We start from the raw sequence: 26,019 nt of genomic DNA on the forward strand, positions 1-26,019 counted from the left end.
TTCCTCGTAGTTGACAAGCAGATCTATCGCTCAGAATCCAACATAGGTGACAAAGCCGAAAAGAGAGAGTAATGTGAGGAACACGACGGGATATGTCCTGAGACAAAAGAGAATTGAAAAAGAGAGAGGTAGAGAAGAGGCCGCTGAAGGAAGCATATAGCGAGGTAAAAAGATCAAGAAAGATAGGAAGGGGGTATTGTGCGAAAATGTACAAACGAAAAAATATCAAGGGTCGTCCCGCCTGGGACGGTGGTGAAGAGATAACTTCATGTGGTGGCGGTCGATTCAGTCTGTTCAGTCTGCTCAGGTGGCTCAGTGGGCTTATCAGGGGCATCTGTGGCATCTGTGGCATCGGGTGCGTCAAATGGAATTTCAGGAGAAGGGAAAAAAGAGCTGAATTCAGTGGACGGACTGAGCAGTCCCTGGTTGCTCTCACCGAGCTCGCCGAGTTCATCCGGAGACAATACCCGGCCACCTATCTCGACATCTTGGACATGCACGTTGTATTCGAGCGCCCTGCGGCCCTCTCTAATGAGCTCCTCCGTCCAGCCGAGGCAGCGTTTGAGGCTTTGGTTCATTTTCTGACTGTCTACCAAAAGCTCTTGATGCCGGGCTACATCGAGTAACAAGCGTTTTTCGTCTTGGGCTCGATGCTTTGCATCGTGTTCTGCGAGAGATTGCGGACTCATGACCCCTTCATCCGCAACAGAGTCTTCATCGCTGAAATCGGACTCATCCTGAGAGCGGATGGAGGACAGCTCACTGGTGCCCTCGTCCACCTCGCTGGTAACTGAAAGAGCTGTTCCAGAAACCGAACGCATGGACGGTGCCATGGATATGCGTCCAGAACGACTTAATCGACGGTAGCGACGAAGCTCTGCATTTTGTTTCCGCATCTCCCGCTCCAGTGTGCGGTTGATGGCGAGCAGAGACGAATTGCTGATCTCAAGGTCCAGAATCTTGCGCTCGGTGCGCGCATTAAGCGCCATATCATTTGCCGGGGCACCAGGCCCTTCTGACTTGCTGGGGCTCTGAGGGACAGGTGAAAGGGGTTCGGCTGAAGCTGAAGAGCCATTGCTGAAGATACGAGGGCGAAGGGTGGGAATTTGGTCTGACATGACCGGTGTCATGCCATCCGCACAAAATGTACTGGGCGAAACAATTATCGGACTTGCTCGTAGACTGTCAGGCGGCCGAGTTGTAGTGTCCACACTGTATGATTTGCTGTGTCGACGACCAATAGGAGGACGCTGCGGTGCATCGGCCGTTGTGCTTGGTGGAGAATTATAAAAGTGTGCAACCTTTTCAAGGACTTGGTCCGGGGTGGAACTGAGGTAGGATCGCGCGTCGTCTGCCGGAGAGGTGGAATCCGGCAGCTTGGGTGATTTTAACCATGGGGAGGGTGAGGGACCAGGCTTGCGGCTAGGAATGGTGCGAGGTAGGCCTCCAGAGCGACGCTTCGCAGCAGAGGTTGTATAATTAGTCTCTTCAATGGGTGACTGCCGTTCTTCGTCACCGTTCGCGTAAAAGAAGCTGGATGACGGAGACACCTTCCCGGCAGGCTGGGGGCGAGTGGCATCCACATCAGAGGCGCTGAGCGACGGTGAAGCATTAGAGGCATGAAAGAACATGCGAGATGCCGAGGATATGTCGGAGAAGGAGCTCGGGCGGGACGGTTGCTGCTCCTCCGCCGTCAATGTTTTGGCCCTCAGGCTTCGCGGTTGTTCTGGTTTCACAGGAGCGCGGGCAGGGCTGCGCTCGCTCCGATGGGACCCTGTCGCGTAAACAGGCTGGGAGTATGTTGTCTGCGGTGATGTTGCCCGGGAAGGCGTATTTGAGGGAGACGTGTTGGTGCCATCCCGCCGCGTGTTGCGGGAACCCGATCGAGGGGTGATGTTGGCGCTGAGCAAGGCCGGTGCGCCCGCGAGGTCATCTTTGGAGGGAGTGGAATAGGGATCTTGATGCGCCAGTCGGCGGGCTGCAGGCAAGGTGGGATTGGGACTTGCGAGCTTCGGGGTCAGGGGCGACCTGGTGGAGCGGTGGAAGGCGGCGCTGAGGGACGGGGTGAAGGGTTTGGGAACATTGTGTTTATCGGAGGTCATCGTGGCGGAGCGCGAAGAGCAAGTGGCACTGCGCTCCGCAGGCAGTGAGCATGATGCACTGGACTAAGAGGAAGAGAACAGTAAGTGAGTAAGTGAGTGAGTGAGTGAGTGGTTTCGAGGATGCAGATCAAGTGACGAAAACAATTCGCGCCCGATCGGGTTTAGGGCGGGCCAAGGAATGTTTAGGGTTCGGAGGGTGTTACTATAACTACACGAAGTATAAAGCAATGCTGTACATGATCGTAATAATATCGCGGGACTATTGGAAAAATAATCGCTTTTGGCGTATATCGCCCTCGGGTCCAGACTGAGACGCTGTCTTTCGTTTTCGCCCTGGAACGGCTACCCCCTGCGTGGTATCCTGGACAACCTCCCGGATGGTCTGCCGGGAGAGACAAAAGTCCACATGGTCATTGAAGATCCGGTCATCGGCCACCTGCGGTCTTGCGCAGATTGGACAGTCCCAAGTAGTGGTGGTTGGATTGGTTTCTTCAGGAAGGTCGGAGGCCTCTTGGCTCAGCTTCTCCAATTCATTCATCTCATCCTGGACCTCTTGACGCGCTGCCTCCTCAAAGGCCTCCTCGGCCCCGATGTCATATTCAGAATTGACATGCACAGCAGAAGACACGTTCGACTTCGGTTGCACGGCGGCACCGAAGAAGTTGATGCCCGCTTTCTTGGTGCTGACCAAATGTGTGCACCGGAGACCGAGAAGCCGCAGCTTCATGCCAGGGATGTCCTTTTCGAGCTTCGCCAACATGGGCAACGCAAAATCGTACAGATCTTTTGCCTGGAATACCGCCCGAGGTGGTGCTGTCTGCCGGGTTAAAACCTCAAATGTATGGAGCTTCACTTTCAAGACCAAAGTGCGTCCCTTGAACTGGGTTCGGGCCATATCCTTCTCCAGTTCCTGCGCCGTCCACCAGAGCTTCGCCCGCAGTTCCTCCTTGTCTCCAATTTCATGGAATGTTGCCTCTGTCCCCACGCTTTTCCGCTCGTAGGTCTCGACCGGCTGAATCTTGGTGCGGCCGAGGCCGAGGTAACACTGTGCAAGGAATTGGAAGGCCTTCTCCCCGAATAGCTTGGTCAACAGGGCCCGTTGCGGGTAGATATCTCCACAGTTTTTGATGCCAACCGATTCCAGTTCGCGTTCAAAGACGCGGCCAACCCCGTTCACTTTGCGGACGGGCAAATGCCGCATGAATTCCATGATCGCCTCTCGATCATTCGGTATCCGGAATTGACCATTGGGCTTGTTTTGATTCGATGCAATCTTCGCCAGCTTCGCATTGGCCGCGATCCCCGCCGAAACAGACACCTTGGTGGTCTCCAAGATCTCGGCGCGCATCCGCTGGACCGCTTCCTCCGGGTCCAATTCATTTTCAGAGCAATAAGAGGTGATGTTCAAATAGGCCTCATCGATACTCGCGCTCTCAAAGAGCGGGTCGTACTCGGCCATGATCGCGCGAATCTCCTTCGCCTTGGCTGTATATTTCTCGTAGTTTTGCGGTAAAAGAACCAGCTGCGGGCACAGCTTCTTGGCGACAAAGGATGCCATGCCACTGCGGATTCCGAATTTCCTGGCGAGATAGTTACACGTCGTCAAGACGCCCTTGCCTACGGCCATCGGGACTGTCTTCAGTTCTGGCCGGTCTAGCTCCTCGACAGCGGCAAAAAACGCGTCGCAATCAACATGAATGACATGTTGAGAGAGATCTCGCGTCAGCTCGAGTTCGGCAAGAAATTCATCCACTTTACGCAAGTCGTGGCTCAGGTCCAGCTGCTCCAAACGTGCTTTTTCTTTTCGGATCCGTTCGATCTTGACCGTGAGGTTCCGGTCGCGTTCCTGCTCGCGGTTGAAGAACTTGGATCCTTTGGAAGCATTGTAGATGACCTCCGAGACCTGGACATCCCGTTATTTGAGCCCATCGAAGAGAACTATAAGACATGCAACACACACACCTTCTGCTGATCCACGGCATCCTGGCCCGCTTTGGTTAACGAGGGACCGAGCAGAGAGTATTTGAGGGTGTCATTATCTGACTCGCCCTGGGCCCGCTCCCTTTGTTTCCCGTCATCAGCAGGCTGATCGCCCGAGGAGTCCATGATCCGGGCATGTCATGGGATGGGTGGTTTCATCGTTGTCGGTTCGCATCTGCTCCAGGCAACGCCTGATCACGTGAATTCGTGTTTTGCTTGCCTGGGCACGTGTTCTGGAGCCGCATTTCGGTTTCTCTTGTCACACACTCTTCCTCATGTGGATCCTGGATTCGACGGGGGATTTCCTGGACGGTATGTCTGGAGTGATGAGTCCCTGGCGGTGACTGACGATTGCCAAGGGAAGCGAGTGTGGCTGCGTCCTGGGAAGAAGTACCTGTTTGGGCGCATCAAGCAAGATGACGGTAAGCTCCAACCCAGCTTTGATGCGAAGGGATTCTCACTTGCATCTAGTCCGTCATGCGATTTCTCACAACTCGATCTCGCGAAAACACATGACCATCGAGGTGTCCCCCGTCAAACCTGGCGATGGCGTACGGCTTCCCATCCTTTCTGAACGAGTTGGTTGCTGACCCAGAAGCAGTCTCAGATTTACACCAGATCCGAAATCACCGTGGCCGATTTGAACTCGAAATGCGGGACCTTTGTGGATGGAGAACAATTCACAGGATCGAGCAAGGTGTTGCGTGGGGAGGAACACGAGATCAAGCTGGGCAGGTATCAGCATACTCTGCGGTGCGTCATCTCGCCTGTCTGCCCCGGGGTGCTCGCTGACGAGAACTGGCAGGATCAAATGGCAGCCCGTCATTCTGAGCTTCTCATTCTCCTCGAAGGAGATGAGAGCAAAGGACCCTCTCGCCCACGTCCGTTCGCGACTAGAAGACCTCGATATCAAAACCATCATTCCTTATGTGGTCGAGCAGACCACACACGTGGTGCAGAGTAAACGGAACACGGCGAAAGGTCTCCAGGCTCTTATCAATGGGAAATACATTGTGCAAGACTCCTATATCGACGCACTTGTCTACGCGACCACGCCTAGCGACCTCGAAAATCTGGAATCATTATCTCCCCTCGAGGCCGACTTTGACGCGGCCTGGCCGGATGCTACGGAGTATCTCCCGCCAGCCGGTAAGGAACCAATCAACCGGCCTGCTGCTGCCTTTGCTCCAGACCCGGCTCGGATCAGCATCTTTGAAGGATATATATTCGTCTTTGGGGATCCCACACAATTCGACAACCTACAGGCACCTATCAACAATGGACAAGGGAAGGCACTCTTTTATCAAGTGGAGGATGGGGTGTCTACAGCCGCTGATATTGTGCAATTTATGAAAAATGCAGCTGGCCGCAAGGGAGTGGGCAGTGATCGAGACGGTCCAGGTGGTGTGGTCTTGGTTCGCTTCCGGTCCAAGGGTCAATATGAATCGTGGTCCATCGAAGTGGGCAATGAGGTCGCGTTGATGACAGACCAGCGCGTGATTGAGCAGAGGGAGTTTCTTGATGCCATCCTCGGGACCGACGCCTCCCCTCTCTGTCGTCCACTGCCTAGTGAAGAGCCGGTCCCGTCGTCTCGGACTGAGCAGCGAGCCTCAAGGTCGGAGGAACGTGTGCAACCACTCTCCAAATCGCCGGCCCAGTCCGAACCTAGTCAACCTGCTCCGGCTCGTCCAAAGGCGCCTCGCGTGCGCACCTTCGTCAGTAAAATGAAGGCTTTTGATGATGGCTTCGATATGGATTCCGTCCCAGTCTACACCCCAGAGGAAAGCCACACAACATCTCAGTGGGATCTCGAACCTCTCGCCGCCTCGCAACCTAGTCAACATCTAAATCCGGTAGAGGAAGAGGCTGAAGTGGATGTGGTGTCAGAATTGTTGCCGGGCACCCGGGCAATGAAACGCCGTCGTGCAGAAATGAGCCAGCACCCGGGTCCGTCTGCAATCACTGAGTCTGAACCCATCAGAAAGCCGAAGCGCCCCAAGTTAGACGTGCTGGAAGCGGCACGAAAACATCGCGAAGAGGAAGAGCAACAGCGACAAGCACAAGAAGACACCTATCCAGCGGCCTTGACGGACCTGGATGTCAATCAGCTCCGGAATCTGGCCATTGTGGAAGAGATGGACCTTCCTGCGCGGGATCCGCCTGCTGCCGTCGACTCCAACTCGGACCGATGGGATGATCGATGGAACGGCCGTAAGAACTTTAAGCGGTTTCGCCGAAAGGGAGAGCCGCGCCATGCCCGGCACCGCGTACAGACTGTGATTGTGCCCCTAGAAGAGGTGACGCGCAAGGACTTTGGTATTGGCGACCACTACTGGGTCAGCAGTGACAAAACCCCCGACACCAGTCAGCCCGCAGACCGAAGATCTCGTCGTGATCCGCCGCGTGAGGACCCCGCTGCATCTATCCCAGAATTGGCTTCAGGTTCGACCTCTCCTCCGGCTACTGGCCCCGATCCAACCCCAACCCCAGCCCCTGCAGGGCGGCCCCCCAAACGACCGCGAGAAACGCGGGAATCGGACAGCGACGATGAGCCACGGTTCCGCTTTCGGCGCAAGCGGTAAGCCCAAGGCTGTTGTATTTTTTTTTCACATATGATTTTAGCCTGTAGTTATTTGCAACTTGCATCGATACCCTGACATGAATGAATCCTCTGATTGTTGCCGCGCGGCTAGTCGTTTTCAAGGGGCCACACGAATAAGTATTCTTAGATCGAACCCGGCGCCCGATGGTGGTGGTTCATAGTCGGTTCAGTTTCAGGGGAAATACGAACTACGTAGAAATAAATAATTATAGTATCGTACTAGACCTTTGTCCCAGTGGATCAGTGGGTCCCGATCCGAGCCCTAATTAAGTGTTGACATAGATAACCATTCATTCCCTCACCTGATGTCGTTCACTCACCTTCTCCCCTTCACTTTTTTTTTTTTGCTTCTTTTTCTTCTGTCACCACTTACTTCCACCCATCTCTCTCTCCTTCTTCCTCCCCGCCTCCTCTCACTTTCATCCTTGTCTGTTCCTTCACTCTCTGTTTCTCTTCTCTCCCATCATCTCTGCCTCGCTCCCCCAATCCCCTCGTCTTCTCACTGCCTCAACGCTGCCCAAGCACCTAACCTCTGACTTGCCTACTCTCTCCCAAAGACACTCCTCGTTGGTATCATGGCCAGTTGCAAGCGCTGCTGGCAACTGATTCTCTGATTTGTTCCCGGCCCAACCGTGCAGTCTGGGCCGCTACGGCCTGGGATCTGCAAGGAACTACGCCATCACCCACCCTTCCTGTGAGTATGGGCCTCCTACTTTTCTCTCCTTCGAGATGGGCTGACCAGAACACTTCACGACAGCTCTCTTTCCTTCCTCTCCAGATCCCCCACACCCTTACACTCCTCCGCCGACCCCATCCTTATCGCACCCCATGATATCCACCATCCCCCCACCCCGGCCCGTGTCGGTCAATTCCTTGGCCAGAGCTCCTGGTCCTCCACTGGCAGCACCAGCTCAGAAAACACTCCGAAGCACCAGTACGAGGATTCCACTTCATGACAACCTCTATCCTGCCGACTCCTCTCACTCAACTCCCGCGTCAGCGTTATCCTACTCCTCGCCCGTCCCTCACGACATCTCCACATTCTCTTGCCCACGAAATTCTTCGCGGGAAGAAACAGAGTTTGCAAATCTCCCGATCGAGATCCATGAGGCGATCATTGATCATTTGTTCGGTGAGCGGGCCTCCGCGGCCAAGGCGAGCAAATCGTCCCTGCAAAACTGGGAGAAAGCGCTTCGACATCCTCGGCGCAAGGCGCTTTCGAACCTCTCGCTGATCTCCAGAGTGTGGACACCACTCGTCCAAAGCCGCATCTATCGACACAGTGAGTTTTCTTGACTCATGACCCGGCGTGTGTGCTGACATCGTACTTCGCATAGTCAAGGTCAAAGGAACCATTGACGGACTAGCAGAATGCGCAGAATGGTTTGCAACATACCCGCACCTCGCCGGCTACGTCAGGCATCTCGAAGTCTGGATCCCTGTCTGGGGCAACCGAGCCATTCGGCTTCTACCACGCCCTCCGGGTCGACGTTCCAACGCCGGTATGCCAGATCCACTCGAAGCCAGTATGGTAGCAGCCTGGGGTCATGAAGACGTTCCTCATGGCAACAATATCCACTACTACTCCTCCACGCAAAATGCCACCTTGGACGAGATTTTCCAACACGTCCAGATTTTTTTCCCCGGTGCTCGAGTGCTCACGCTAGAAGGGGGGCATTGCAAAAATCCGCCTATGATTCGCCATTTTCGAAAAGAACTAAACGAATCCAGAGACCTGCCCTCACGCCAGCGTCTGCCTGTTCTCCCCAACGTCCAGACATTTGTGATGCGCGGTGCCTGGAACCTCATGCGCGGTTGGGGTCATTGGTACAATCTGTCGCAAGCGCTGCCAGCGCTGCGAGAGTGGCACTGCGCCTATGCCCAACCCAAGCCAGAGATCTATTTCACCATGTCTCAGGTCCTGGATCGACCGCCGCCGTTTGTGCGCCATCTCAACATTAGCCTCGAGGGATTCTACAACAACAAAGATGCGGTTAATCCGGCGCTATTCGGCGCTCGCGTGCAGGTTCCGCCAATCTGTGACTTGCTGGGTGCGATTGCGCCGACCCTGGAGACATTGGCTTTCACTGGCAAGATATGTGTAGGCTTCTTTGATTCGCTTCGACAGCACGCTTCTCCCCAGTCGTCAGGCCTCAAGTCCCTGGATCTGGTAGTCAAAACATGCTGTCGTGGCGCTGAGCAATCCGATTCCATGCCTTCCACCGCCTCCGTTTCAGGTATCACCAACATCAATTTTATTTGCGCGTTCGAAGCCTTGGTGATCGGAGCCGTGGAGTGTCTCGAATGCCTCCCATCGCTTGAAAACCTGCGTATTCGCTTCATTGACCTGGACTCGACGTCTCCATTGTTGAACCCGTACTTTCAACTGACAGGCAATGAGTGCATGGGTCTATGGAGCTACCCAATCCTCGAAGCACTGCAAGCCAGCCGTCCCTCAGCGTACTTTGTCGAACTCAACGATGGCATCCACTCGCATTTTGGAACCCATCAACAGGCCCTGGCGCTTTATCCGCGCTCTCGTCCGAAGAGCATTCATGTCAGCACGTATCGGGTGATTGCTGATGCATCCAAAATTTAAGGGTTATGAGAATGCGATGGCTTTTCTTTGTTTTGTGTACTTTCAATTTAGCCGAATACCCCTTTTCTCAGCTTGTGTGCTATTTATTTGTCGAGACAGATCGCATGCCGGTTCTGTTGAACGTGTTTTGCTGCGGATTTTAGTATTGTGGGAGCATTTTACGGGGCGTGTACTAGGCGAAGCAATTGTAAGCTCGGTTGAATCTCAGTATTTCGTAAATCGAAAAAGATTTCATTGTACTAGAGAAATGATTTTTAGGAAGCAGGGACGCTCGCTAAACCGAGATAATTAGTCAACCGACGTTGTTAATCGGGAATATACTGCATTTCTATATTTTTATGCATACACAGCGCGTAGAAAGGAGTAATAATGCAGTTCTTATTGTTTTTGCTTGGACTGGAAAGTCTTGGTGTCATACTCAATCTCGTCCCCAAATTCGCCCACATCCTGGACGATAATCCCCAGAATCCACACATTGACGGCGAAGAAAAAGAGTGCCGCAAGAAATAGACCCGGCACAAAAGACGAGCGGCCGAGGAATTCGAGATTGTATCCCTGGTGGAGCCAGAGAGCCTAAAGGAAGGTCAGGGAATAACAGGAGAGTGAATAGACAGACCAGGAACTTACCTGTGCAATGACCCAGAAAAAGGCTGCCGAGAGGCCCAGGGTTGGCCTGCGCATCAAGGATGAAGAGGGAAGGTAAAAGGGTAGAAGTATCAAGTACCAGAGGAAATACTGTGCAAGTCAGCCATCATTCTAAGTGTGAGTTGAGAGGCTGACCTACCTGGCTCGTACAGACTTTGTTGAAAGTAACAAAAGCAAACGTTTGAGCAAGCATAGCGCCAGCAAGGCTTTTCTTTGCGAGAACAAGCGGCAAAGCGACGACAGCCAAGATAATCTGGGGCAAGAAAGCCAGTGCCTCAAAGTGCGAATTCGCCCCGCCGGCAGCTGAGAGGTACAGCAACGTGCTATACGGGGAGAAATTGTGGCGGTGATCGATGCGCGTGAGATGGTGGAAGAACGTGTGATGCAGGAATGGCATTCCATACAGGGAATACATGGCGATATTGAGGGCGGCGAATGTCGCCAGCGCAGAGAATGTCAGCTTTATCCGGGACGGGGTCACAAATGCCACAGCACGCTGGAGCAAAGTCGATTCCACTGGTATCGAGGAGGCGCCATCGCGCTCAGCATCCCACCACCAGAAAATAGAGACGCCATAAATGAAAGGGTAGATCTTGAAGTGTACGGCAAGGCCCAAGATAACACCCGCAAGGACTGCCCTACGGGTAAGAGATGCCCACAGCAGTGCCGCAACCAAAACCCCAAGCAGACCCTCCGCACTGCCACGGGTACTGATATTCGCAACCATAGGATTCAGCAACCATACCGCAGAGACATATCGCAGGGCGCGATCAGCAGGAAAGCGATAACATTTCACAAGGAGTTGCACCGCCAGCCACCCGGCAAGAACATCCGACACCGCGAAAAGGATCTTGCCAAAGGCAAAAGCCAGCGCAGACCACGGCGGAGAAACTTCCCACGCAGTTGGGAGAAGCATCCAAGCCAGCAGGGGCGTGTAGCGATATGTATCGCGCGCATAGGGCGGTTGGCCCTTGGACACGTAGCGAGCCGCATCGGTGAAGACCATGTAGTCGATGTCGGTGTATTTGACGGCTGAATGCGCGTCCTGCCAGCCACCGTACACCAGGAGAACCAGGCGAAGGGCGGTAGCTAGGAAGAGGATGCGCGGTGTCGAGGTAAAGAGAGACATCTTGGTTGATAGGGTGTTGTGGTCTTCTTTCGCACCAATTAAAATTCAAACACCTGGCCTCTTCTAGCAGGCCCGTTCTTCGAGTCTATGCAAAATTGACGACATACACGTCATGCGACATCCAGAGGTGTAAACATGCAACAATTGGCCTTTGTGATGGTGTGTTGAATGTTCGCTGGATTTGATTGCAGTGGTGGAAAAGGGAGGCGCTGAGTCAGCGGATCCACTCCCTAGAAGTATGAGGTTTCATATTCAGATTCGAATCAAAAGAGATATTTCGCTTGTTATACATTTCTTCTCACAGTGAATAATTCACAACTATGACTAAATCCCCCAGCCTCTTATTCGTCACAAACAAACGAGTCTGTTTCGTCTCTGCAAAGTCGATAATCTTGCACACTGTCACCCGGTCCTCCTCCCCGGGTATCCTCTGTTCCACTGGCAGATCTGACAGCCGGGACTCTTCCAGGTTCATGATCTCCTCACCAACCAGAGCTTGCCGGCGCCAATCATACAGACAATCGTGGCTTGGGTTGGATGCCAAAAGTCGAAGAGCTTTCCGCCGGACTAGTGGCAGGCGACACGAATTGGAAACCATTTGCAGAGCGGGGAGAGCACAATTATCCAGCCGGAAACTGGGCGCTGAGTCGGAGTCTAGTATGATTAATTCTTCTGCCAAGGACACTATATTCGTGTAGTGGGCATTCCATTGATCGTGGTCGGTCTCTTTCCACGGAGGATTGCCAAATGTCCATAGAACGGCGAGAATATAGTCGATGCGGAGCGAGACAACAAAGCGTCGGTCCGTCTGCTGACCTTCCGGGGTTTGTAAAAACCTCTCGAAGTAATCATTCCATGCTTCGTACGTCTGCCGGAGCATCCTTGATTGCGCAGCGTCCTTCTCTTGCCCTTCGTCCGAACCAGCCTGCGCGGTGGGATCCGGCGAGGGCGTGAGTGCGACGCAGTAGCTCATCACAGAAGTCAAGCAGTGGCGAGCATCCGAGATATCTGTAAAGTCAGCAGATATCTGCATCGTGCGCGGATCAGTGAAAGGCAAGATCCCTTTTGCTTTCTGCGAAAACTGGCCGGTGTAGATATTTAAGCGAAAGAACATATCGCGCAGCTCCTTGAATATAGTCTGCGAGTCGCCGATAGACTGCACCATTTGTGATGGGCCTGACCGGGCGAAGATATTCAGCCCTGCTTCTATATGGCGGAGTGACTGGCTGACGTTCCCTCTGAGCATTTCCAGAAACACATATAAACCGCATGTAATCAGGGTGAGATCCAATTTTGTATTCCCCGGTACGGATAAGTGCTCCACCAAGAGTCGAATCGACTTGTTGTATTGACTCAACACAAAAGTCTCCGTGCAGCCTACGGGATCAATGCCGCGGAATCTCTGGTGCGCAGCGCCAACAGCAGCGACAGCCTGTCGAACCACCGGCTCCGAGTGGGTCAGTTGCGGAAGGAGGTAGTCCCAGAATTTCGCCGTGAAATATCCGACGATGGCACGCGAGGTATGCGAGCAGAAGAATGCAATGTGCTCTCGCTCCCGGGAGCTACCTTGCGGGAAAATCATCCGGCCATCAGCGGTGCAGGTGCTGCGCTGGTACGCATCGATGACATTCTGGCGCAGTTGTCGTTGCGAGAGGTTGACGGTATATCCATCACATTTGCGGCCTGTGGTAGTGCACTGTCCGCACGCGGGTTTCTGCTTATCACAGCGGACATGACGGGCTCTGGATTTAGGCTGTTAGTTCGATCGCCGATTGCCTTCCAACGCTGCCCACATATGCAGGGACCAGCCTTGGTCCGAGGGTGGATAAGGTGTGGCGGAATGAGTTCATTGGTACTAACTTGCAAGTCATGCAGCCATGGCCGCTGCTGCCCCTTACGCGAGCTTTTTTTGGAGCCATTGTGTCTTCCGGATTACTTTCGGGACGAATATTCCCTTCCAGTGGAGGGGTCTCTACAGTGGCATATTATATCCACGACGCAGCAAATGACAAGGCACCCTCCCCGGCAAATATCCGCCACTTAGGGGGGTGGGCAAGTGCAGAGGCTGACTTGTGGCTGCGAGGCTGCAGGGCTGAAAGGGCGAAGCGAGGTAGCGCCCCACCCCCATGGGCTATCGCTGCTACACAACACGGTTAAGGGCAAGGGTCTGGTTCCGGCGTTCATGACAAATTTAGATTTTCAAGGAGCGATTCGGCGTCCTGAATGTGTCCGAGCAACTCCGGAGCGTCGTTATTTGTCAAAGTACAACTGGTCAAAGTACCCGGCCAATAGATCGGGTGATGCACTACTTTGCACTAATCTGCCCTGCATCCGTGGGGGCCGAAGGGTCGTCTGCTATGATGCAAATTATGGAGACGGTGAAGGAGGCCTTAATTTTGCTTGATTGTTAATGGTCCCCCGCTTCGTTGCATGATTCGTTTCCGCTGACAATTCCCACACTATAACCGATGAAGTCGGCTGAAATGGCATTTCCGCCACCGGAGGACCCTCCCCCTCTCTCCAAAAAAAAAAAAAAAAACATAAACCCAATCAAAAATAGGAGTTGGATGTGTTATTGACAAAATAGCCCGTGTCGGACATCTGTCCGAAATACGGCTGGTGGGCGCCGTATTTGGGGCCTTTCTCGTGGTCTGGCGTGAACAAAGGCATTCCGTCACCGCGGATTTCGATTTCAGTAAGTCCCGGCCAGAGACTGTTATCACTCCAGCTGAGGTACTCCCACAAGTACTGACCGCCATTGTCGTCACCGAACGGAGTAGCCAATGGCTCCACATATCCATTCTCCCCGAGAGAGAACCCGCCACGAGCGGAGTCCTGCATCGGAAACATCACAGACGTATCCCGGCCAGCGGGATAGTTCCCCGCAGGGAGAGATGCTACCGAGTCCGGGGGATGGAGGTCTTCGCCCCGCTTGCTAGCCTCGTAGATGCGCGAAAGAGAGTCCAGCGACCGCTTCGCTGTGTGGCCGTAGGACTGCATGCGCGCCAGCGTCATCATGGCGGTCTCGACCTGCGCCTGGCAGGACTCGATGGAGGCACGCGGATCATCGGCGGTGGGATCATTGAGGAAGAGGCCAATCAACGGCACCAGGGATGCCTGAAAAGTCCACCAGACGGCATTCCAGCCGCACAATTGGTTGAGCTGGGCCGTGACGGCGATGTTCTGGATGGACAGCTCGGCCACCTCGCGGCATTTTTGGATGGCAGTGCGCTCTTCTGCGCGGAGCGCGATGTAGGGTACACGCCGCATGGCATAGCTGAGCAACGTTGGTCGGTAGAGGAGCATGCGCTGATTGTAGTAGCGCCATCGCATGACGGTGCGGACGGTGTTGATTGACTCGGAGATTGGCTCGTGATCTTTTAGCACGGAGGGGAGGTTCTCCCACCAGTCGAGGAGCTGGGCATCGGCATGGGACATTTCTTGGGGTTTGACTAGCGGTGCTGCTGCGAGTGAGTCCTGGACTTGCGTTGCGATCTTGGCGAATCGAATGTTCTCGACCAGCGGGAGGATATCGAGGACATGTTCCTGAACATTTATTAATATATTCCTCCTTTTTTTCAATTTCAGGTAAAAGCACGCACCTTGTCTCGACAGTGAGGGGGCCGGACAGTGATATTAGGGCCAAAACGACCCATGCTGGGACGGCCCAGGGTCATGCCTCCCCAGGTGTCCATGCAGAATAAAGACCACCAGATTCGGCGCTTGAGGTCCATGGAAGCGATCCTGGCCGGGCTGGGCTGCTGGCGAGTATCTGTGAACTCTTTATGCATTCCTAGAGAGGACGCCATCCGCAAGGCGGCTCCCATCAGGGACCACGCCAGGTGTGGCTGACTGATGTAGTGGCAGTACCAGCCGCCAATGAGACCCAGTGCTTGGATGGTCTCCAAGTGCGAATCGCCCAGAGAGGTTAGGCTCAAGTGGCCTTTGCAGCGAAGGAAGTATGTCCGGTGTGTGCGGTCATCGTGGCCGGTTGCCGCGATGCTACCCAGGGCGAGAACGATATTCAGCAGCGCAAGCCAGTAGTCATCCCTCCGGCGACCGGTCAGGTACGTCTCACGGAATGACTGCTCGTCTATCAACGGCGCAAATGCCTGGAAATAGAGGAAATAAGCATCAAGCATCTGAATTTCCGTTGGCGGGATCAGCGCCTGCGGCGGCGTCACCGGCTGATGCTGCCATCCGGACGGCTCGGAGGTTGTATACTCCGGGCCGTTTGCAGGTGTGCGGGCAAAGTACGCAGCGGCACCAGGGTCGAGCCAGACAATAACTTTCAGGGCGGCCTGGATGGACGAAACTCCCAAATAAGAGGAGGGCTGTCTGGCCGAGAGAGACAGGGCGTTCACGTCGTCCGACACACCCTCGACCAGTAAATCCGCGGAACTGGCATGGCGGCTATCGGGCAGCTCCTCGGGCATGCTCTGCAGGGACTCGAGGTTGTCATCTTCGTTTGACAGTGGAGAGACATGCGCTTCCACCGACGGCGAGGTGGCAGGCGAGGCCGGGTGCGGCAGATTCATACCCGAGACTTGGGAGGCCGTGCCCGATGTGAGCTCGAGCAGTTTCTCCCGCGGCAGATTCACCAGTGACTCTGGCGCGAGGTTGGGAAATAATCTCCCCAGCACGCTGCGGTACTCGTCGAGCGTGGTGGACAGTTTCTCGACATGTCTAAGGATAGTGTGAGTCGGTTCATCATTCATGGAAAAGGGGAAGCGCTTACCGGCGTGACGGACGCGGATCGGAATAGTGACACTGATCAGATTTCTTGTACCAGCGGCAGGCCTCACACGGTTTCTCGCCATCACACTTGATCTTGCGGTGGCGACACGAGGTGCAGGCGCGCAGGGTGGTGATGCGGCGGCCGACGGACTCGCGGCGCTCGTTGCTGGGCCGGCGGGCGGGCGTGGTGGCCCCAGGATTCTCAAAGCCCTCGAAGGTGTGGAACATGATGTCGGCAAGGCATGTTCAATGGAGACCGAGACAGAGCATCATGACTACTATAAAACTAAAAAGGGGATCCACGCGTTGATATGCGGACGATCAATCTTCAGGGGAAGAAGAACAAACCGCCAAAACAGCCGATGAGGATTATTATGTTGTGGAGCACCGGCTGATCCGCCTGAATCCCCGCATTTTTGCTTTCGCTTAAATCGATCAGGTTACGGTTATTTAGGGATCGATCGCCCTTTGGTGTCCGAGTTGGATCTGCAACGGTGGACTCTACTGGTTCCTTCGATTCCCCGTCTCTACACACCCAACTTCATTCCCTCAGGAAACCCGCGGTTGAAGGTCGGGGATGCAAATGATGGTGATTATTGCTGACACGCGCCCTTCACCGGTGGCATTGATTGGGGCCCATTCCGCTTCCACATGCTCTGCACGCGCCACACCGGGGCCGTCCGGCAGATGGGCAGCACAGTCGCCCAAGACAGGCAAACCCCCCGGTCTAGTTGCAGGGCGTTGCATTGTCCCCACGGAGAACCTTGTCTTCAGCGTGGGAACGCGAACCCCACCGAGCAGCGATCGTCTGGGGAAACGGCTAATGTTGGAGTGGTGCGCTTGCCCGTCCGAGAATAGTGAGTAGTGTTCTGTTCTTTGTTCCACCCCGGTTGAGTTAGTTAGGGCTAAGTTGTCAATTCACCCAACACACCCAGCATCCCCGTAGAGTAGAGCCTCGTTAGCAAGATCGCGCAGTGACTCGGGCCACCAGGCGTGCTTAAGCCTTTACGCCATCCGCATGGTCATCAGTTCAGATTTGTGAAGAGGATCGAAATTGTTCAAATTGCCACGGAGAGGGGTGTCTGATGCCAAGCCCGAGCAATACTCTGCCGAGCCAGGATTGGACGGATAAATCAATTCATCCAGGGTTTGAAGAGTACGAGGGTAGAACGGGTAAGGAACGGTAGATGAGGCAAATCAATAATGATACATATGTCTGGAGACGACTGCACAGGTGGGCTCAAGCCTGAAAATATTAGCACCGACTATTACTGTGTAAGTCTGGGGACGGGGTCAGAGGGACGGGGCGCCAAGCCGTAAACACCAGTCGTGGATAAATTGGACCGGATATTCCGGGATGTGAGGATTGGCTCGGATGTACACCATACCTAGTAGGGTGTGTAGGTGAAACCCACATTCGGACCAGAGGGAGACCCGAGTGAAGCTGGACGGAACAGCCCCGTGTCAGGTGGGCCGCTAGTCCCGTTCGGTCCCGTAACACCACTCCGTGTCCAAACAGGAAGTACGAGGGGCTTATCGATAACACTCCGGGGAAGCTCACGGTGCGACATGGGCTATAAAGAAGTCACCTGCCCCGTCCAGGGAGTAGCTCAATCAATGATGTCGAACCTGGTGCAATTGCCCCTCCACGAGGGCTGGAGCTTCCGAGACCGCGATGACGCCGAGGGATGGATGCCCGTGCCAACCGTGCCTTCGGTCGTGCAGCAGGACCTCATAGCCAACAAGAAGTACGCTGCAATTCTCCCAATCGCGGGCTATTACTAAACAAATCTCAGACTCGAGGATCCCTTCATCGGCTTCAACGAACTCAAGGCCCGTTGGGTCAACGAGAAGTCATGGGTCTATCGCAAGAAGTTCCAGAAACCCGCGGCACCCGCCGGAGCGGCCATTGTCTTGGTCTTGGGCGGGCTGGACACGTTTGCCACGGTCAAGCTGGATGATCAGATCATCTTGAAAAGCGACAACATGTTTCTGGCGCACCGGGTGGACGTGACCAAAGCATTGAAGGAGGAGGGCGATCACACTCTCGAAATTGAATTTGACTGTGCCTTCCTGAAAGCGCGCGAGCTGCATGACCAGCACCCGAATCATACATGGGTCGGTTTCAATGGTGATGTGTCACGCCTAGCGGCTCGCAAGGCGCAGTACCATTGGGGCTGGGACTGGGGTCCATTCCTGATGACAGCGGGGGTCTGGCGCCCAGTGCGGCTGGAAATGTACACAGCGCGAGTTTCGGATCTGTGGCCTCAAGTCCAGCTGGCAGCAGATCATGAGACCGCCGAGGTGACCGCCATGGCTACGGTGGATGCCGTTACGGGAGACAAATACACGGCTCGGTTCCGCTTAAGCCTGGAAGGACGTGAAATCGCCCGTCAAGATATCCCCGTTGGTGAAGACAAAACAGCACAAGTCGCATTCCGCGTCAACAAACCCTCTTTGTGGTGGCCTCATGGCTACGGTGAGCAGACTCGCTATGAGATGTCGGTCTCAGTGTTGTCGGGAGATGAGGAAGTGGACAGCACCGCTAAAAAGTTTGGCATTCGGACCGCAGAGGTAATCCAGCAGACGGACAAGCATGGCAAATCGTTCTATTTCCGGATCAACGGAATGGACATCTTCTGCGGTGGCTCATGCTGGATTCCGGCCGATAGTCTGCTGCCCAACATTAGTGCGCAGCGGTACCGCGATTGGATTAAGTTGATGGTTGAGGGCCGGCAGGTCATGATCAGGTAAGGTTTTCTTTTCCAACGATATCCAAAGGAAGCGCGTTAACTAGGGGTCCAGAGTCTGGGGTGGTGGCATCTACGAAGAAGATATCTTCTACGAAACATGCGACGAGCTCGGTGTAATGGTCTGGCAAGACTTCATGTTCGGATGCGGAAATTATCCCACATGGCCGGGGCTTCTCGACTCAGTGCGCCAGGAGGCTATCTACAACGTGCAACGACTACGCCACCATCCATCCATCGTAATTTGGGTTGGCAATAACGAGGATTACCAGGTGCAGGAATCCTCAGGCTTGACCTACAACTACGAGGACAAGGATCCGGAGAGCTGGCTGAAGACGGATTTTCCAGCACGCTACATCTACGAGAAGCTGCTGCCGGAGGTGGTATCCGAACACTCGCCAAACACATTTTATCATCCTGGAAGTCCATGGGGTGATGGGAAGATCTCGTCTGATCCCACAGTTGGGGATATGCATCAGTGGAATGGTCAGTTTATGTCCTGGGTATTATTTTATGTGTCTGCTAACCTGTCCACCAGTCTGGCACGGAACGCAAGAAAAATACCAAATCTTCGATACGCTGGGCGGCCGGTTCAACAGCGAGTTCGGCATGGAGGCATTCCCCCAGCGAAGCACGATCGACTTCTTCATCGAGAACGAAGAGGACCTATTCCCGCAGTCGCATGTAATGGACTTCCATAACAAAGCCGACGGCCATGAACGACGGCTGGCAACGTACCTAGTCGAGAATCTGCGCAGCAGCACAAACCTCAACGTCTACATCTACCACACGCAGGTAATCCAAGCCGAAACAATGATGTTCGGATACCGGGGCTGGCGACGCCAATGGGGCGACGAGCGACACTGCGGCGGCGCCCTTCTATGGCAGCTGAACGACTGCTGGCCGACGATCTCCTGGGCGATCGCGGACTACTTCCTCAATCCGAAACCAGCCTACTACGCCGTGAAGCGGGTTCTCAACCCCATCGCGGTAGCCGTGCGTCGGTCGCACCATGACTGGAGTGTCGCGCACGCCTCACCACCGAAAACCAGCCGGTACGAGCTTTGGGTCGCTAGCAACAAGCCAGCGCTGGTACACGGCAACGTCGAGTTGCGCTTCATATCCACCAACACGGGTTGCGACATCCGGCCGCCGATAGTGCGGAATGACATCCTCATTGCAGCGAACGGGACAACGAACATTATAACCGACGGGGTGATAGACCACACTGTCGAACCAGAACCGCATGTCCTCTCCGCACGCCTATGGGTCGATGGCCGCATCGTCGCGAGAGACGTGGACTGGCCGCAACCTTTCAAATACCTTGATTTCTCTGGCCGTGGCCTTCGAGTCGAAGTTAAGAAGGGTAAGAGTGGTGCTGATGAGAAGATATTGGCTATTCATACGCACAAGCCGGTCAAGTGCCTCGTTATCCAGGAGTATGAGGGTGTCAGACTGAGTGATAATGCGATGGACATTATGCCTGGTGATGAGCAGACGGTTGTTTTGACGGGAACTGCGCCGGAGAGTGTTTATTATCGGTATTTGGGATTGGAGGGTTCTGAAGGGGAGAGCCTGTCTTTACTTTGAGAAATAGAGAAAAGATGGAGTTTGGTTTAGTGATCACGCTAACTTATGAGGTCTTGGTCAATGGCGAGGTTACAAAACTGTCTACCAAGACAAGAAAATCCCGTGGTCTCCACTACTTCAGATACTCATGGCAATCTGTTCAAGATCAGCCACCCACCGGGGCCTTCTTCACTCCAAAATCTTTCAAGCGGAAAGTCGAGGAATTTGAAATAAAATTGACTCAAACGCCTCCCTTCTCATCACGGCACCGAACCTAATATATCCGGTAAATGCCGCATCAGTAACAACATAAATTCACGACCGTAGAATGTACATACCCATGACATTTAATAAGCTTCGAAAGCGACGCGCTCAACTCTCTAAGCTTGCCTATATCAAGCCTATCTGCCCACGATTGCTGGAGAATATAACACCATGCTTGAATCGGGCTAACTTCATCCTCAAATACGAGTGTTTCGGACAAGGATAGGAGGTTGGCAAATATGACAGTTGGATCCCGCGCGGCCGAAGCTTGCTTTGACAGTGTGGATGGGATACATTGGTGCTGATGTGGGCCGATGAGAGTGGCGGATGCGAGGAGGGTATGGCCGTTGGGCTTGTCATGGTGATGCTCCAAATGAGGAAGGCAGGGACGTTCGAGGCTGGGCCTTTCTTAGAAAATAGACAGAGACACAGGGTAGCTAGATATCACTTACAACAAGACGAATTCCATTCCCATGTCAATTGTGTTTCGGTTAGAAAACTGTTCGGCGTATCGTGGTTGTGAATGATGTGATTGACAAAGAGAAAGGTCCGTTGCTGGGCAGGACAATGGAGCCGGCTGTTGGCTAGTTGCTGACTCGATGTTGTCGCTTTGAGATTGTGGAGAGTGGTCCGATGTCTGACCGTTGGATGTGTTTGGACTGAACAGATGAACGGGCGGGTTTTTCTTCTCATAGTCAACCCCCACGTTGAATTCCGAGAATCTCACCCCATTGTCGACATGCTCATGGTATTGAATCGAGTTCTTGGGTTCGATTAAGTCTGCATCAATACCATCAGGTGCCTCTAACTCGCCATCAAGTGTGGCGAGCATTGAATGCTCATTCTTATTCACAATACCCTGAAGTAAGCCGACATGATCGTGAAGATTCCGAACTTGTGCGAGCAAATCCGCTTCGCTTGCACGTAGGCGCAAGACTTCCTTCTCGAGGCTCTTGAAGTATTGATCCTTCCGCTGACGGTGTGTACTGTTAAATACTAATTTAGCGTGTGAGTGTAAGCAGCAATACAAGGCACGTCGTACCGCTGAGCTTTGCGAAGTTGTTCTCGCCGCTTAAAGAGGTTTGAATGAGTGTCGCCTTTGATGAAATGTCAGCAGGTTATTATGACACCGAAGGGCTATCCTTCTACAGGAAAGAAATCCGAGCTCTTTACCTGATGTAGTATCTTGCTCACCCGAGCGATGGCCTGGAAGGAAGGTGAATGCTTTCCTCATATCGATTTGAAGGATCGTGGCAGATCCTTCGCGGACTTCAAGGGTAACAAGTGGAACCCACACGTACTTTGCGTAGGTACAATTGGTATGGGTGCCTCCAGGGGAAGAAAACAAGTTGACAATCGTCAAAGGGAGCCATCGCTCCGCGGGTCTCATTTGATTCCATAATCAAGGGTTTCGGGCGTAGGCTAGCGCCCAGCTCAGCTCTGGTTAGGTTAGGCCCCCCTCCCCCACAGCCAGGATTGTTGACTTAATCATTGTTCCCTATTTAGGTTAGCGCGGAATTGACTTCGAGGTTGTTGATTTCGAAGGGAGTTATGGATTGTTGACTAAATCCCCGATTTGCGGATTGTTGACTTAATCATTATTCTATTAATCTATCTAGTTCAACCAGGTTGCAGTGGCTCCCACTTTGTGGATTGTTGACTTAATCATTATTTCCGGAATCTAACTAGGGTTATACCAGGTCACAGTGGCTGCGATCTGTGTCTGAGAACAGTATATAACAGAGCTCGCAAGAACGATGTCAAAGAATTGTTACAGAATAGCAACCCATTCGCCTACTACCAATTCTTTTTGAGAGAGGCCGTTTCATTTCCTCAAAGATGATGTACTCTCTATCTTCTTCCCTCTTCCTGGGGATGGCATTCCTCACGGGGCGTATATTCGCCAGCCCCATGTCGACCGACTCAGGGCCTGTCGGCAAAGCGGTCTACCTCCAATCGAATGAGCACGAGAACTCCGTTATTTCTATTACTATAGGTCATGACGGCAAGCTTTACGGCGGCATGACTACCTCTACGGGCGGAATGGGAGGTGCCGGTATCGACGGTACGACCAACAAACCTGCTGGCCCGGATGCACTCTCATCCCAAGGCTCGGTGGTAGTAAAGGACAATGTAAGCTTGTCGATATTGTCTGAGACTTACTTAGAAGGACTCTCCGGGCTCACATAATCTCACCAGTATCTTTTCGCTGTTAACGCCGGATCAAATACTGTGAGCATGTTCAAAATCGACGGCATCAATGCAGCAGATTTGTCAATGATCGGAAACCCGTCCGCCGTTCCCGGCGACTTTCCCGTCACTGTTGCAGCTTCGGTGAAGCGAAGCTTAGTATGTGTGGGCTATACTGGGAAAATGGCCGGTGTCTCTTGTGCGCCATTCACGCACGAGGGACTGGGCCCGATGAAGCAGGTGCTTGACTTTGATCTCGACCAGACCACGCCTCCTGTAGGCCCCACGAATACTGTCGCAGAAGTATTCTTCACCGCAGATGATTCTCGTCTTATTACCACTGTCAAGGGTGATCCGACCACCAATAATACGGGTTTCATCTCTGTTTTGCCATTCAAAGATTCGTGCTCATGTGCGCTCCAAGGACATGATGTACGGACCTCCCCACCCGGAACTGCTGTGCTTTTCGGCAGTGTCAATATTCCCGACACCTCTGATCTATTTGTAACGGATGCATCATTTGGAACTACAATTCTCGACCTCCATCCGAATACAGACAGCGTGTCTCTCCTGCACAAGACCGTCATAACTGGGCAAAAGGCGACGTGCTGGGCTGCATATTCCGAGGCCAGGAACAGTGTCTTTGTCACTGATGCGGGTAGAGACCGACTGATCGAGATCGGTGCACATGACTCGAAAATCATGTCAACTCTTGACTTGAAAAACGGCGATCCTGGACTCACTGACGTTAAAGTTTCTGGCCGCTTTGTGTATGCGCTTTCTCCCGGCAATGGCACTACTCCTGCCGCAATCACGGTGGTGGATTCGTTCCAGGGCCAGGAGATTCAGCACTTTCAGCTGGAGAAATTGGGCGGGAGCAAACGCGCCCAGGGTATGGCTATTCTTCAGTGGTAAACCATCATGGAAGAGAGTACGGCAGGATGGTTAGCCAGATAACCTTCTATACTTGTTTGGTTCGTTCGAAGGCGATATGCTCTCTAGTTCTAGACAATGGATAGCCCATACAATAATAATGCAATAGCTACTTCATTCCATTATTCAATACCGTACCAGCACACTCCCAAGAATACTATTTAGGGTTAGGATAAAGCTACATTCCTTACTGGGGATAGTGGTGTTCAAACGTCGTGTATATTCCGGACTGAATACAGTGCCACAAGAGAGCAAGGATGCTGCAGAAAATTGACTCCTGTTCGTCTGCTATCATACAGGACTCTCACTCTCACAGTCTCTCATCCAGCAATCTCCCCCTCTCTCCCCACACACACATGCACATAACTCACTCACAGCGAAGGATCAGCCCACGCCAGGTCTCATCTCGTCTCATCTCACATCAGTCTCCGAGCCAAGGAAATGCGATCGATCGATCGGGGGGCAAAAGGAAAGGCAGGGGCAAGGGAAGGGATCCGTGAGGAAGAGACTGTCAACTATCCCATCAAGCATTGGTAAGTGGTGTGGTGTGTTGATGTCACTCTGCCACTCTCCACTCTCAAGGCGATGTCCTAACGCGCGCCACGGTCTGTCTGGCTTCGTCCGATCCGAAGTGCCTCATAAAGAAAGCAACTTCTGGGGGATGGAGCGGAGAGGGAAAGTGTCCTGCTGCAGTCGAAGAAAAAGACCAAAACTGTCCTGTCCATTCCGGCCCAGTCCGGTTCCGTTCCGTATTCAAGGTAGGGTTTTGCACAAATCCGCTCGGTCTGCAATGTAGATAAATCAAACAAGCAGACCGCTCGAGCTTTCCTCAAGGAACCCAGAGCTTGCCGCCCCGTCCGCGGCCGTTGCCTCGCGATGCACCCCGAGAGGGCCCCCCACGGCCGCGGCCATTCGACGCACGACGTGGAGCGCTGGTGGTACCGCGCGCTGGGCCGTTCTGGGTGCTTAGATCCACTGGAGGAGACGACTTGGCTGCTCCGCCCAGGGAGCGACTGAATGAATCCGGGTCGATCGGCTGCGTAGGCACTTCAATAGTACTCTCCCCAGAGGGCGGCGCAGCAGTCTGTTTGGCAGCTTTCCTCGCTGCCGCACCACGGGAAGCGCCGCGCGAGCTGCCTTTGCCACGGCCGCGGGGGACGAAAACCAGTTCATCTTCGTCGCTCTCTTCTTCGTAAGATAGAAGGGTCTTGGGTTCTGTCGTTGTTTGAGTCTGTGTCTTCTCGACGTATTTGCAGCGGTTCTTGTACTCGCGCTCTTCATATTGGATGGCCGTGCGCAGCTGCAGGATGTTCTTAACGCCAATGCCGAACTTCTGCGCCCACACCTGTGTCGCGCGGTCGTTTGTCACGAGAATACAGGTTTTGGCAGAGTTCTCGGCGTCCGGCCCACTGTGCAGTCGCCAGAGTAATGCGCTAAGCAGCGGACGAAGCACGGGCGGTGCAGTCGGGATGGTGGATCCGGACGCGGTGCGCTGGTGTCCAGGCGAAGGTTTCGGTTTGCCATTTTTATTGCCGTTCGTCTCATGCTGCGCGCATTCCGGACTGGTTCGCGAGCTGCGGGAGGAAGTGCGCGAACCGGGGCCGCTCGGGGTACCTGCAGAAGTAATCGAGGCGGCCTCGGCGTCTTTCTTGAAATTCAGTTTGCTCAGCAGCATCTGCGACAGGTCATCCGACGCGGTGTTCTTGTCTTCGTAGGATTCGGATGGCTCCAGGTCCCCATCAGTGGTGGCTGGGTCGGGGTCGTCGATGGCCTCAGGCTCCTCCTCGAATTCCGGCAGAAAGAATTTCTCCGCCTCTTCCCAGTGCTCAAACTGTTCATTCGGGCCCTGCAGAGCGATGCGATCGGGGGCGATGTGATCCTTGCCAGAGGTGACTCGGTCGAGGAAGCGGGTTGCCTCGCGGGCATTAATAGAGACTTGCGATCCGGCCCGCTTCAACGCGTGCAGCCGTTCAAGGGCTGATGGTGGTTAGGAAGGAGGTTGTGGTTCAAGCACAGCAGGGTTACTCACTGTAAAGGGGAACGATGAGATCGATGGCCCCGTTGGTAGTCCATTTCTTGATCTCGCTGATGTTCGTAGTCAGGGCCGTCTCGTCCACGGCACAGTGAAAGACCTTGCGACCGGTCGACATGACGGTGCGGAAGCCGGTCTGGTCAGAGGGACTGGTGATCAAGATGGGATAGGACAGTGTTGTCCGCCCTATACCAGGGAACTGGGGGTGTAGACAACCACGACTGGATTCGGGCCGGTCAGCATGGGGCGGGTTGAGAGGCAGGGTTTAGGGCGGACTGCGGGAATATGGAGGGATGACTGAAGGTCAGGGTAAGCAGGAGTGAAAGCACTCACGTTCAAGGGCCAAGGGGCAAGGGAATTCCACCATCTTTGACGGCGCACACTGCGATAGTGAGACGAAAGTGAAGTGGGCGAAGATGCGATGGGGAGATGCCGAGCTGACTAATCTGGACTACACGGAAAGAAACATTGAATGTATACACAATGA

The 26,019-nt window shown here is 53.8% G+C and overlaps 9 protein-coding genes across 9 annotated transcripts; 4 read left to right on the top strand and 5 right to left on the bottom strand.

Annotated features, from left to right (window-relative positions):
* Positions 1-266: 266 nt before the first annotated feature.
* Positions 267-2,102, bottom strand: PFLUO_LOCUS3399 (uncharacterized protein; the record flags this gene model as incomplete). Its single annotated transcript, XM_073780641.1, has 1 exon — positions 267-2,102. One exon carries the CDS (start codon positions 2,100-2,102, stop codon positions 267-269), a length of 1,836 nt encoding a protein of 611 aa, XP_073637476.1.
* Positions 2,103-2,361: 259 nt separating this feature from the next.
* Positions 2,362-4,208, bottom strand: PFLUO_LOCUS3400 (uncharacterized protein; the record flags this gene model as incomplete). The annotated part of the gene is made up of 2 exons (XM_073780642.1): positions 2,362-4,005; positions 4,065-4,208. 2 exons carry the CDS (start codon positions 4,206-4,208, stop codon positions 2,362-2,364), a joined length of 1,788 nt encoding a protein of 595 aa, XP_073637477.1.
* A 149-nt stretch (positions 4,209-4,357) lies between these two features.
* Positions 4,358-6,664, top strand: PFLUO_LOCUS3401 (uncharacterized protein; the record flags this gene model as incomplete). The annotated part of the gene is made up of 5 exons (XM_073780643.1): positions 4,358-4,394; positions 4,442-4,504; positions 4,554-4,633; positions 4,684-4,835; positions 4,888-6,664. 5 exons carry the CDS (start codon positions 4,358-4,360, stop codon positions 6,662-6,664), a joined length of 2,109 nt encoding a protein of 702 aa, XP_073637478.1.
* Positions 6,665-7,512: 848 nt separating this feature from the next.
* On the top strand, positions 7,513-9,283 carry PFLUO_LOCUS3402 (uncharacterized protein; the record flags this gene model as incomplete). The annotated part of the gene is made up of 2 exons (XM_073780645.1): positions 7,513-7,966; positions 8,022-9,283. 2 exons carry the CDS (start codon positions 7,513-7,515, stop codon positions 9,281-9,283), a joined length of 1,716 nt encoding a protein of 571 aa, XP_073637479.1.
* Positions 9,284-9,661: 378 nt separating this feature from the next.
* PFLUO_LOCUS3403 (GPI mannosyltransferase 1) lies at positions 9,662-12,976 on the bottom strand (the record flags this gene model as incomplete). Its single annotated transcript, XM_073780646.1, has 5 exons — positions 9,662-9,856; positions 9,911-10,018; positions 10,068-11,017; positions 11,418-12,799; positions 12,918-12,976. 5 exons carry the CDS (start codon positions 12,974-12,976, stop codon positions 9,662-9,664), a joined length of 2,694 nt encoding a protein of 897 aa, XP_073637480.1.
* Positions 12,977-13,607: 631 nt separating this feature from the next.
* PFLUO_LOCUS3404 (uncharacterized protein) lies at positions 13,608-16,022 on the bottom strand (the record flags this gene model as incomplete). The annotated part of the gene is made up of 3 exons (XM_073780647.1): positions 13,608-14,603; positions 14,660-15,743; positions 15,796-16,022. 3 exons carry the CDS (start codon positions 16,020-16,022, stop codon positions 13,608-13,610), a joined length of 2,307 nt encoding a protein of 768 aa, XP_073637481.1.
* Positions 16,023-17,414: 1,392 nt separating this feature from the next.
* Positions 17,415-20,134, top strand: PFLUO_LOCUS3405 (uncharacterized protein; the record flags this gene model as incomplete). The annotated part of the gene is made up of 4 exons (XM_073780648.1): positions 17,415-17,542; positions 17,591-18,544; positions 18,600-19,030; positions 19,083-20,134. The coding sequence occupies 4 exons, from the start codon at positions 17,415-17,417 to the stop codon at positions 20,132-20,134; spliced, it is 2,565 nt and encodes an 854-aa protein (XP_073637482.1).
* Positions 20,135-22,288: 2,154 nt separating this feature from the next.
* On the top strand, positions 22,289-23,482 carry PFLUO_LOCUS3406 (uncharacterized protein; the record flags this gene model as incomplete). Its single annotated transcript, XM_073780649.1, has 2 exons — positions 22,289-22,510; positions 22,577-23,482. 2 exons carry the CDS (start codon positions 22,289-22,291, stop codon positions 23,480-23,482), a joined length of 1,128 nt encoding a protein of 375 aa, XP_073637483.1.
* An 847-nt stretch (positions 23,483-24,329) lies between these two features.
* On the bottom strand, positions 24,330-25,650 carry PFLUO_LOCUS3407 (uncharacterized protein; the record flags this gene model as incomplete). The annotated part of the gene is made up of 2 exons (XM_073780650.1): positions 24,330-25,477; positions 25,530-25,650. 2 exons carry the CDS (start codon positions 25,648-25,650, stop codon positions 24,330-24,332), a joined length of 1,269 nt encoding a protein of 422 aa, XP_073637484.1.
* Between the last annotated feature and the right edge of the window lie 369 nt (positions 25,651-26,019).

This window comes from Penicillium psychrofluorescens (genome assembly GCF_964197705.1).
Source record: "Penicillium psychrofluorescens genome assembly, chromosome: 2".
Lineage (NCBI taxonomy): Eukaryota > Fungi > Ascomycota > Eurotiomycetes > Eurotiales > Aspergillaceae > Penicillium > Penicillium psychrofluorescens.